Source organism: Zingiber officinale, chromosome 1B (assembly GCF_018446385.1).
Source record: "Zingiber officinale cultivar Zhangliang chromosome 1B, Zo_v1.1, whole genome shotgun sequence".
NCBI lineage: Eukaryota > Viridiplantae > Streptophyta > Magnoliopsida > Zingiberales > Zingiberaceae > Zingiber > Zingiber officinale.
The window spans coordinates 59984966-59998203 of NC_055986.1; the positions used below are offsets into that span (position 1 = coordinate 59984966).

At 33.0% G+C, this 13238-nt stretch overlaps 1 protein-coding gene across 3 annotated transcripts in view; it reads right to left on the bottom strand.

Moving 5' to 3' along the window:
* Window positions 1-216: 216 nt before the first annotated feature.
* The window catches only part of LOC121967442 (protein OSB3, chloroplastic/mitochondrial-like), a 40713-nt gene continuing 27691 nt past the window's right edge, over window positions 217-13238 (bottom strand). The window contains exons 3-8 of one of the 3 annotated variants that reach the window (XM_042517688.1): window positions 5374-5437; window positions 2920-3017; window positions 2700-2841; window positions 2539-2610; window positions 677-738; window positions 217-605 (exon numbers count right to left, since the gene is read on the bottom strand). In XM_042517688.1, the coding sequence (XP_042373622.1) occupies window positions 486-605; window positions 677-738; window positions 2539-2610; window positions 2700-2841; window positions 2920-3017; window positions 5374-5437 (558 nt within the window). In that variant the 3' untranslated portion in view covers window positions 217-485. Of the gene's footprint in view, window positions 606-676; window positions 753-2538; window positions 2611-2699; window positions 3018-5373; window positions 5438-13238 lie in introns of all 3 variants that reach the window. The other 2 variants (XM_042517681.1, XM_042517699.1) reach the window with 2 other exon arrangements.

Consider the following 13238-nt stretch of genomic DNA (forward strand, 5'->3'; position numbering starts at 1 on the left):
AAGAAAATGTATGTTGCGGCAGTAACTAAAAAAAAAAATCAGAGAAAAATTAATTTTGGATTTTGGATTCCAAGTATTTGACGTATTGTTTGTAACCATAATTCACTCAAAATTCTGTTTGCACGTGAAAGAAATAAATATGAACCATATACCTTCAAGGCTAATTGTAGAACTAAACTATTACGACCATACATATTTATCTAGGCACACAGAATATGATGATCCTCTCAACTAACATTTGCGTTTAATATATTATGTCAAAAGAAAGCTAATTTATTTGAGTTCATAGGCACAACTGACTACAACTCCAAAAACCATCTGACCTTGCAAACTTGGCACCTTTGAGTAGCTTCCAAAGATGATGTAACTTTCACTAAAGCTACTTTAAATAGTGGAACACAGAATTGGAAATAACAAATTATATGTGGGACGCTCTTTTAATAATTTAAAAAATAAAGAGACAAAACACTGAGAACCATTTCTGCCTACGATGTTGTCTCCACTGGGGGCAGCTTTGACAAAACCCAGTCAGGAGTGTTGAAAGAACTAAGCCACAAAGCTTCGCCAGTCTCCTTGTGCTTAAAATCAGGATATGTCTTCTTTGGCTACAAATATATATATATAATAAATAAAGGTTTAATGTGACAACAAATATCATATTAATTGATGGTTATACCTTCGTTGATCTGTTGTCCCACCAGTCCTTTGGATTATCGATTAGGTTCTTCCATGAAGTTTCTGTGGGTGAGAACTTAAAGTGAAAAGTTAAGAAAATAAACAAAAAACATAAGCTACAGACCCAACGGTTTATCAAAAGCTATGATTTGCTTCAACTATTTAGGGGATCTTCTCAATTTCAATATTTCATACTATTTAGGTTTGATTTGGTTTGGAATTTCTCTCCTTAAATAATAAATGAGCAATTTTCGAGAATAAGCACTATACAGAAAATATTACAATTATGAGACAGCCTTTATTTAGATTTAGATTTTGATTTTGATTTTTTTTTCAAACTGGAAGCTTATAACTACAAAGTTGACACAGCATGAAAGATGCTAAATAGCAAAAATGCTCAAGGGCTTATTTACATCCCAGAAATGGAAGGAAAGTAAATAGGGTAATGAAAAATAGTATCTTCTAATAAACTCTTCAAAATTTCTAGTTTGTATCCCAGTTTTTCCCCAGAAAACAAGCCCAATAGATCAATCAAAAGCATAGTAGTCGTAGATGCACAAGAAGTTCCTATAAGACAAAAATCTTAAACGTTGATAAAAAAAAAATGCAAATTTGATGAAATGATTCCTTATGAAGAATGCAAATATGATGAAATGATTCCTTATGTTGTAAAAAGGAAATACAAAATTTAGAGAGAGGTATCAGGATCATCGGTTGTTGCATATATTATGAGAACAAACTTGAGCTATTCCATTGAAGACAGAAGTGTTGAGGTATACATGTCATGTTACTAAGTAGAGAAGACATTAAATCACCTCTAAAAGTAAAAGAACATGAAAACAAAGTTACTATATTCTGTGTGAGAATCTTCAGGTGAATGTGCAGAGTCCAAGACACAATAGAAATAGATGGAAAGAATTCACAAAAAAAAAAAAAGGAAAAATAAGTCACGTATTATGGAAATGGGAAACCATGCAAAAAAGATTAGATATTGATTATTTACTATGAAAGAATAACAAGAGATTTCATCCCTCTTAATGTAACTAAGGATGCTTTGATACCACAAAGTAGAATAATGGATTGAGGGAGGGGATCCATGCACTTAAAGTTGTTTATTGTTACAATGTTGGTTCAAGAGCCAATAAGATAAAACAAATCAGATAATGGAATTAACCATTGTAGCATCAACCCCCGAGACAAGGTTGAGTTGGCTACTGCAGATAGAACTTCCTACAATGGGCATGGGTCAATTCTCGACAAAGCCGAACGAACAACCCTCCCCCGTAGTGGTCAACTATAATTTTTCGATTTACCTCCTCACATACAGTCGTCGTAAGGCAGACCGTGTGGGACCGCTCGGGTGGCAGATTCTACCTTTTTGCTAAAGGGTTGTGCTTGTAAGAGAGAATCTATATTGATCTAAATGCTAATTCAAAGAAAACCGTCAGAAATGTAAGGAAAAGAACTGCTTGTCTAATAAAGACCATGCTAGTATCAAGTTAATATGTAGCAAATCACGGAATGATATCATGGAAAATCATTAACATGTGGAAGAAGCAAAAAGAACATGTTTGCAATATCTCCATGATGTGGATGGTATCAAGGATATAAGGTTCAACTTTTTGGATAAGTGAATAGTCTATCAACTTTAATATGCAAAAAGTCCTATATTCAAAAGTTACTTTAAAAAGTGAAGTATGTGCACCCACACATCAGGTTGGAGTATCAAGGATATAAAAATATAGATTGTTCTCTTGCAACACTGACCATTATTTTTGAGGGTAAATCATTTATCCAATCAAATTTAACAAAAGGAAAAAAAAATGACTGACTAGCTGCGCAAAACTTAATTTCAATACCCACCATTATTTTTGATAGATGATGCAAAAGTGTATTCTTTTTGTTTAGATATACCAGCCTCTCCATGGTATTCACCTATGAACAGAAAAGAACAAATATAGAATTAGCACAAAGTAGTGAATTCACACTTTTAATAGCACAAAAATTCAACAGATCCACACTACTTTGCTGAGGGGGTAGTTTTTCTTTCTCTCTACTTGCAAACACTAATCCTTCCAGCCTCTCTGATACCCAACTTGGTGCACTGTTTACCCATAAACCTTGATAAGTCTTTCGGTTTTTAAAATCTGGATATTTTGGGTGTATCTGCACAGCAAGACAAGTGAATATGACAGACTTAGTAGGAAATGAAAAAGCATGAGGATGCGATATGAAAGTGAATACCAGTCCATTCAGCTTATCTTCTCGATTATCAAACCAGTCAAGTGGATTTAGAACAAGATCATCCCATAACTTCTGAGAGTACACCTTCGATGCATTGGCTAAAGAAAAAAAAATGTAGAATTAAGAAATTAATAAACAAAACATGGATGAAACCAGAGTAGGTTCAATCTTGCAAAATGGCTAATTATGGAAAACCAACTTACCTTCTCACAATCAAGATAAGCACGGGTTTTCAGTATATGCGAGACTGATGAACTATTCTTAAACATTGCAATTGCAAGAAAACATTTTCCTTGCCTTTCATTTCAAATGGAAAGTTCAAAGCTAATTCTGAACATCGTTGCAAATACCAGTAGGGTTATTACAAATAGAACCATTTAAAAAATACTTAGTACAAGTAAAACAATTAAACTAGAAACAAAAGGAAAGTGTTCCAGGGAAACAACCTCAGATGAAAAGTCACTTTGGTTTCCCCAACATAAAAAGTAATTAAATAACTTAAAGATAGTATAATGTAACAGTAAAACTCCAAGTACAGTATGTGACAATTTCAAACATGAAAACAGATGCTACATGCATTTTCATTATGATCTATGGCCACAATAGCACCAGCACAACTAGTGGGATCTGCTATACCAATCACACACAAGATGTTATACTCAGAAAATTTAGTTAAATCTGATTTGGCATAATTGGGTTTTAATAGGATTGAGGGTTTTACAGGTGAACAAAGTATTTTGAAAACTGATTTAGTGGTTCCGATTCCGTTGAGGATTAATTAATAGTTAAATTGGTTGTTTGAGATTGTGATTAAGCTGGAAACAATTTAATCTCTCTTTACGCTCAAACCGAATTTCAATTGGAGGTTTTATAGCTGAAACAGTCATAAACTAATTGAACCAATTCAGCAGACCAGGTTTAATAGAGTTAGGTTTTGGAGATTTTAAATGCCCCTTTATTTCTCTCTACTCCCTTTATTCTGATTGTATGAAGTCTCCTCTCCTTTCTCCTGTTCGGTGTGGCCCACTTGGAACTCACTAATCTCTCTTTAAGGCAACTCCACAGTCCCATCCTCGCAAATTAGTTGAAGCCCTTGCAACCACAAGCCCCTCTTAATTAATGTGATCTTCATCACTGTCCCATTCTTCACTATTGTTCAATCAAATACTACGTTGTTACTTTGGATCATCACCCATTGTCATTATTTGTCATGGGATGCCCTACAACACTTCAGTCATTACCATTGGATGTCATTAACATGAGCACGTGAAGCTTTGTTCCTCTTCGTTTGTAGATAGTTTAGCAAGGAAGTCTTAGCAGATCATGGAAGCCAGGCAGGAAAGTTCAGGTGGATCAAGGACTTGACACTTGGCAAATGGGCTCAATAGGTCTAGAGGACTTGATATCGAGGTGAAGTCCTAGTTATGTGTAAGACACAACATGCCCGAGCTACCTTCGATAGTCGTGCACTTGTTGGAGCATATGTGGGCACCACTCTCTATCATAGAAAGGGTGAGTGCAAGGCCTCACCCATTGGATACCAATTGCATGGCTCTGCAGGTAGTGATTGTGTGCTTTCTGGTTTTGCAAATTGTAGTTATTCATATTACAATTCTTTGCATGATATTACATGATATATTCTTTGTTGTTTATCTTATTTCAATTCATCACACTAATTCACCTGCTAAGTTTTCAAAGCTGATCTTGTTTCCTTAAGTTAGAGTTCTTTATATATCTTCCTGTGTTAACATTTATTTGTTGTAAGTAATGTACGACTTTAATGAGAGTTGGGACTTTTATGGCATTTTTTTAATTTCCTATTAGAACACCTATGTGTTCCTGGAATAGTTGATTGACTTAGCAAGTGTCTTGACAAACTGTACTTAGCAAGTGTCTTGACAAACTGTCTCGTCATTGCCATAGGGGAGGGGCATGCCATGCCTATCAGAGAGGAAACCCTCTAATAGCATGACACAAGATCTACAACACTAAATAAAAATTTTAAAAAAAAAAACAGATAATTGCAATCATGAATTTAATATAATTCTGCTTATCAAAATTGTTATATGAAGAACACCTACAACCATGCCATGTCAACCACGAAGAATAAATAAAAATATGGTTAAAGCTAAGTTTGAAGAGATAATCCATTAATCTGTGTTACAAAGTTACAAATCTATGAGAAAGTTAGGCATACTAATATTACAAGCCAAAAAAAAGACTGACTAGAAGCATAAATCAATGCATCATCTTATAATTACAATAAAAAGAAAAATTTTGCTTCATGCAAAATAGAACACAAAAAGGACACCAAAAATGGGAGCATAAAAATTTCAATTAAGAAAAAAAAAGGAAAAAAAAATGTTAATTAACCAACAGAAGCTAGTATGTATACAGAACAATAGGTAGGCATGAAGAAATCAGCATTTGGCCAATCTTTCTCAACCAGTTTACCTTTAAAACTGGGAGTCGATTGTGAATTCCCATCATGCACAAAACTTAACTTATCTGCTATAACCTACAAGATATATAACGTATATCAACCCTAACATTGTTGAAACCACAGCAAATAGAAAAAATGTGTTAGCAAATGAGAAATGATTGTTGAAACCTCAGCAAGTAGAAAAATATTTTAACAAATGAGAAATTGCTGGCAAATAAAAGCATATTACATATGACTACAGTACAAGTCAAATTTCAAACAAGGAATAGGGTGACCCAGATGAGGACATGAGAATGAACCAAGTAGAAGATAAATTTAAATAACCATTTAAATGTATAAAGAACCCATGACAACTAATCCCACTTGCTTTAATTTCAGTAAAAGGATCAGTCGGTGATAAAGAATCAGCAAAAGAATGTCTAAGAAATTTGGACCAAATGAATAACTAGTTGTAGATTAAAATTGTTGAAAAACATATTCAAAAATTAGAACCGAATTTAAAGACTACGCTCTAAGCCCTTCACTTAAATTTGAAGAATTTTGACCATTCACATAACTTATTTAACTGCATCTTGTGATAATTTAAAAAAAAAAGCATGCACAAAAATATTAGCACAAACAATGTTGTAAACTCACGTACCAATAACGTTGAACAATATTTTAATTGAATAATAGGCCTCCATTGAACAAAGTACAATTTGTCAATGATAAGCTCATTGGAACCACTAGAGAGTTTTGCAAATCGTCCAAAACCACACATCACATGATAGGCACAAAACCCATTACACTAGTATGAAATGAAACAAAAAATCAATGGGAAAATATGTTCTACCATATTTTAAGAGATGACTGTCAAATAAGGATATAAATAGAAAACAATTTTCCCAAGTGAATGAAACTGAGAGACATCCAAAACATTTACGTCACCTTCAATCAAAGAACTTTTGGTTAAAATTGATGAATTAGGCTCAAAAGCACTTCCTAATAACTCAACTTATGGAAAGTCCTTAGGATAAGTCCTAAGATGACAAATTGAAAAGCCCCGTAAGAACACCATAGATGAGCCCCTTAATGATATTTTAGAAGAATCTTCTATTGACCTCTTTAAACAAACAATCAACTTGACATTGCTTGGAACTTAGGCTCACAAATTATAATTTATTCATGTCGTTTAGAGAGAAGCCCGAGGAACCTAAACAACTAAACAACGAGGATCATGAACAAAGAGTGCAAGATAACACTTTAAGTTAATCAACTAAGATGTAATTGGTATCTGTTTTTTCATCTATCTACTGAGTTAGTTTCCTTTCACGTCATTTAGTTTAGAAATCTTCATGCTCAATTTATTTACTCACATTACAAGGAAAATTGAATTTGATGAATTCTTATTTAATTTGCTAGCTTAACTAAACACTAGTTATATTTTCAAGTTCGAAAATATGCTAATTTGCAGGGAGAAATTTTGAGCATTCATCTTTATATGTTTGACTTTGTTTGTGCTTCTACAGATTCATTCTTGACACTGCCACTTTTACGCCTTATTGCAATTGTGAATGTGTGGACATTACCATTGCCCTATTTCAAATTGAGATCATTCTTTATTTGTTGGAAATAGTGACTTACAAGGAAGAAAATAAAGTCAAAGTTCAGAAGAAAGAATAAGTATATTAATTTCTTATCCATTGGAAGGAATGTTCAAAGAATAAGATGATGGATAAGGATGTCTTAATTTCTTATCCATTGTTATTGTTACTTCCATGTTGAAAAGAATGCCTTAATTGAAGATGTCACGACTTGCCTTGAGTTAAGATAAGAATGATGCAAATTAGAAATTAATTTATCTTTTAAATTTTGAATTATAGATGATTTTGGTAATTGTCACATTTTAGGTGTGTGTGTGATATCTTTTTAACTTGCTTAGAGTCTACATGATGGGTGTCAAAAGTTTGATATCTATTCAATCTCTCTAGTTTCGTCAATTGAGGGAAAAGGTAAATTTTATTTCATTATGTTTTTGTTTTGGGTTGGCATATCTAGTGTAGGATGGAAAAAAAAAATTGTCATTTGATTGTAGTGTCTCATCTAGAAATTGAGATTATATCAACATCGTAGAATCAAAATTTGATCCACCGACTTAAAAATTTAGTTAATTTTTTGATTATTTTCATATTGTATTTGTAGATACAAATTCAAATGAAGCATGCTCATATGCACTCAGAGATTTTTGTTGTACATAGAGGTTGATAAATCTATCCTTTGATCTCTTTACATGTTGTTTTGTACATGAATAGAAATACAAAATGATTATTTATGAAGATTAACATAATAATTCAAATAGAAAAATGGGTTTTTTAAACAAAATAAGTTATTGGGTGTTAAATAATTAATATTTTATGTGCATATGAAGATTTTAAATGGGGATTATCATAGGAAGGGTTATTCTAAAAATTAAAATGGATATTATAAATTACTCTTTAATAAATACCTATTGTTAGATTTCTTTACCTTTTATAATTCCTATGAACTTAGATATTGTTACATGTACCCTTGTAATGTATACCTCATACTCATACTAATATATAATAAATTAACATAACCAATATTCGAAAATCACAAAATCAGAAAATGGAAAAAGAAGGCTATGCTAATTTATTTGGTATAATATTTGTTACCTTCACCCCATTAGTATCCATCACCTCCACCACAAAAGTAATACCTACCACCTCCAACCTATCAGTAACCATATCAACCTCTCCAAGAACAGAGTCTCAAAAGGTCCATCAAGACGTGTGTGCCCTGTGACTTGTGAGAAAGCACAACAAGTTGAAGGCTCAGTTATCCGAGGTATATTAATAGATATTAGTGGCTCACATTCCTTTATTTCTCAAGTTCATATATAATATTGGGAGATTTCCCAGATCTTGTGGATTAGCAATGTCGATACGATCACATGGAGTGTTGATGTGACAGGCGGTTAAGAGTTGTCCCTAGACTTCGATGGTCATGTCCTTGCATTGGATCTACAACAGGTGCTAGATAGCATACTACTGTTGATTGTCGAGTCGAAGTGGTGAATATTAGACCAGCAGCCACCATGGGAGCTCGTTGGAATTAAAGACTATGAGATATCTATTATCTCGACACTCTCAACAGTTATTAACTCGAGGAAATGGCGGGTATCTTCTATCCTTGGTGAGTCCCGATGTGGAAAGCTTAGTACATCTTTCAGATGTTCTCCAATATCAAAAGTCTCATATCGGATGGCACTTCGGAGAACTAAGGTCAAACTCCAAGAGTTGTTAGACAAGGGTTTAAAAGACCATCTTCCATACTCGATATAGATGTTATGAGTTTTTGGTAATTTCATTTAGGCTTACCAATGCTCCTTCAACCTTTATGAATTTAATAAGTTGGCATTTTTAGAGTACTTAGATTGTTTTTCTAATTGTTCTTATTAATAATATATTAACATATTCTTTGTCAAAGGGGGTATGAGGTTATATGGAAAGTCAATAAATGTGACTTTGGCTTACTTCTGTGGGATTTCTAGCACTGGAATTTCATTAGACCAATAGAAAATTAAAGTGGTTATGAAATGTGAATAGCCAACATCAATGTAGTAGATTCATAATTTCCTTGGTCAAACTAGCTATTATTAGAATTTTCTCACATCACTACACCCTTGACCTAGTTGATTAAGAAAGAGATCAAATTTACTCTTCCAAGAGCTCAAGGAGTGATTGCTCGTGTGTTATTCCTTCTAGAGAGGATGGATTCATTCTTTATATGGGGATACATCTATTCAAAGACTAGATACTTCATTAATGCAGCATGGTAGCTTATGCTTCTTGCCAAAAGAATTATCTTATTCATGATTTAAAGTTAGAAGCTATTATTTTTGCCTTAGGATATAGAAACCCTATCTCTATGGGATTAGCTTTAAAATATTAAGTGATCGTATGAGTTAAGTATCTATGCACATGAAAAGGATTGAATCTTAAGCAAAGGGGATGTAATTCCTAAAAGGCAACCACTTTATTATATTATCCGCTACCTAAAAAAGTTAATATAGTGGTAGATACATTGAGTAGGAAATCTAAAAGAGTATTGGCTTGTCACAGTTAGTGAGGTAATTTTTAGATTTAGATCTGGTTGGAGTGGAGCAGACTCAAAAAGTATGTTGGCATCCCTAACTAGTTGAGAATACTATGGAAAATAAAGACCAATATTGCAAATCAATGGCAAGTGAGCTCAATTTAGGCCCAAAACGAGAGTTTTTTTGTTATGTGGATGGATCTCTTCAATTTTGAGGTAAGTTATGCATTCCTGAGGCACATACAATATTAAAGATCTCCTTCGAGAAGCACATTGATTGAGATTTATAATTTATCCTAATGGTACCCAAATGTATTGAGATCTAAAGCGATCATATTTGTGGAAAGGTATGAAAAGAGATATTACAAACTTTATAGCTCAATATCTAGTTTTCCAACAAATTATGCAAGAATAGCAGGGATGATCAGTTGGGTTGCTTCAAAAGATAATGAAAGTGGGAGCATGTTAAGACTTTGTCACCAGGTTACAAAGACTTAGAAGGGACATGAATCGATTTGGGTGATCATTGATTGATTGATTGACAAAGTCGAGAGCTCATTTTGTTGCTTACTCATAGTTCATAGTAAAGCCTTACTCTGTAGCCTTCCCTTTAGTAACATGTCTAACCAAGATTCCTTTAGCACTGCTTTTCATACTAATGGGCAATTAGAGTGCATTATTAAGACCCTAGAGAATCTTTTGTGGATATGTGTATTGGATTTCAGTGGCAGCTAAAAGGACCAGTTACATTTGGTAGAGTTTGCCCAATTAGGATTCTACTATATGATAGCTCCTTTTGAGGCATTATATAATAGGGCATATAGATCTCCTACTTTATAGGATGAAGTTGGAAAGCATGAGCTCTTATGCCCACTACAAAGTATTCAGTAGGAAGTAGCTGATTTAATGCGGAGTGTCAAACAAAAACTACTACAACTCAAGTCAACAAAAAAGTTATATGGACTAGACAAAGGATCCTAGAGTTTGCAGTGGGTGATCAAAATTTTCTTATAGGAGGGTGAAGAGCTTTCATCTAAAAGAAAAGTTGGCTTCCAAATTTATAGAAGCTTTTCAAATTTTAGAAGAACGGATTGGTTGAATAGTTAATTGACTTGCTTTAACCCTGACCTTGACAGGAATGCATAACGTCTTCCATGTTTTTATGTTGTAGAAGTACGTCAAATTCGATACATCCTTGAGGATCTCACTAAACCACTCGTGTGTCTCACAAGGAATTCCTAATTCGTACTGTGGATTGTGAGGCGCATCAATTGTGAAATTAGTGTGTCCACATCAAAAAACTTGGGTAGCAACACCAGTTTAAATGTGTGCACAAGACACCCCCACTTATTCTTCTCAAATAATTAAATTTAACAACCAAATTTCTTTTACTGGAGAGGATGTTAAATACTAAACTTAAACTATAATTTTTCAAGTCTTAAAAAATTCAAAAAAATTTTAATGATAAAATAAATTAAACCGAACCGTCAAAATAAAATTTGAATGTCAAATTGAAGTTTAATTGGGATCAAATTTGATCAATTGGTGTGGTGATTAGGGTTACATGAGTCTAACCGAGGTCAATTAGGATTTATTTTGGTCAATTTATGACTGAACAAAAATTTTAAGTGGAGATGAACAAGTTTAGTCGATTGGAATTAGAGAATTTTTTGAAGAGTTATGAATAATTTTGTATCTCTTTTCTCTCTCTTGCATTTTATTTTTCTCTTCTCCTCACTATCACACGTGCAACTTCTTCCCCACATGACATTCAGATTCTTCCCTCACCGACACCATCTTCATCTTCTTGTTCTTCTAACCAACAATACCTCCTCCACCCGCCATCGCTCCCTTCTTCCCTATCAATGCCACATTTTACCCAACCAAAACTTCCCTTTCCCCCTTCCTGCTCTTTCTAGCCATCATACTAGCAACATGGTGCTGATCTTTGAAAATCAACACCACAGTAGTGTTGATCTTTGAAATCCAACACCGCAGTAGTGTTGCTCTTTGAATATAGCACCACAGTGTTGGGGATAAAATGGGAAACAAGTGCGTCCTTTGAAAAAGTTAGGTGTGTCTTTTGGGCATTCCGCAACTTAATTGTGCTCTTTGGTCAATTGCCATTTTAAAAATTAAAATATATACTTTGAATTATTCTTCAATTGATACTACCTATTATTACTCTGCCATTTATGACTATCATCAAATCTTCTTGACCTTTTATGATTTTGGTTAATTTAGATGTTGATACCTATACCTTTATGAGATATACAGCATACTTGAAGATAACATGCTAATGTACAATAAATTAGCAACTTATAGTAAAAGAAGGTTAATTTAAGTTAGTTGTTTATACTAATCAATATGTATTTATGCAAGGATGTTATATTGTTGTATATAATCGATGAGGGTTTTAGCCCATACGTCATATGATATTATTGCACTCAAAGACACTAGTTCTAGTGATTCTAGTTGATTCATTAGTATAGATTATTGGAGATGTATTATTGGCAATATTTTTTAGTTGGTGCTAAAATGATAAAAAATTAAAATTATATTAACTTGTGATTAAAAAATGACAATTTAAATCCATGCTAATCTTTCCCCGTCTATTCTAATCACCACTAAGTAAAATTTGTGTTTACTTTCTCATTTATTTTCTTTGGCCTCCATTTTGCAGGCAAAGGCACCCCTTTTAAGCTTATAATTGGTTCCATATAGAGTTGCTTGATATTCTTTTATTTTAACCATACTACATTGTACAGTTCCATTGTATTTTTAGAAAAATATATATATAAATATATTAAGTTTATTAAATTTATTAATTATCTTGAACTACTAATTTTCCTTTTACCATACCTCCTACTAAGTGGAAATTACACCCCAAGGGTGTGACAACCTAAAACTAAACCAGAGCAAAAATAAAGAAAACTTGATGACTAATTAAAGATAAAGGAGCTTTTACAGTATGACGAAAGGAACATTGACATTTGTGTAGATCTCCAGCTCAAAGCATAGTATTCTTACAGGGCTTTATTATACTATGGAAAGACCAGCGCATTTCCTGCATGCCACTGCCCACTCTTGCATTATTCTTTTCCCTCATCTCTTTGTCCAATTAGAAACAAATGGTTCAACAGTTCGAAGAAGTGATGTGACATCAAAAATCAAACAAAATTCTCACATAAAGAAAATATTAATCAAAAGATCTCTTAAAAGAGAGTTAGTTTTCTTAGCTAATTCGCCTAAAAACAACGTTAATTTACCAGAATAAATATAATCAACTATTTAGAAATTAAAATAACTTTTAAAAAAAAAATTAAAACTTGAATTAAATTTAACTCTAACTAAATTCTAATTCATCTATTACTCTCCCAACTAGGGAGAACTTGATTCCAATCTAGTTATCAATCAGTTGTTAAGCACACAGCAATTATTTCATCAAGTTTGTTAAGTATGTTTCTTCATTGTCTTTCCTTGGTTGATGTGGAAAATAGCAGTATTTCTTTCCCATTCTAATTTTTGAGGAATTGATCTTGACTTTGTTCTCCATATCGCTTGACCCTTTCAATGAGTAAGAAAACACATCTAAATGGGGAAATGCTCTCAATGGCTCTTATGTAAAAAGTTAATATGTAAAAGGCTCAAATGTCCTTAATAAATTAGTATATCCCATAGTTTGAAAGTTGAACTAATAGTTAAATAATTTAGTAAGTTAAATCAATAGGCATAAGAATTAATTTTTATTATAGTAAGAGATAGTGGATTGAAAGTAAAT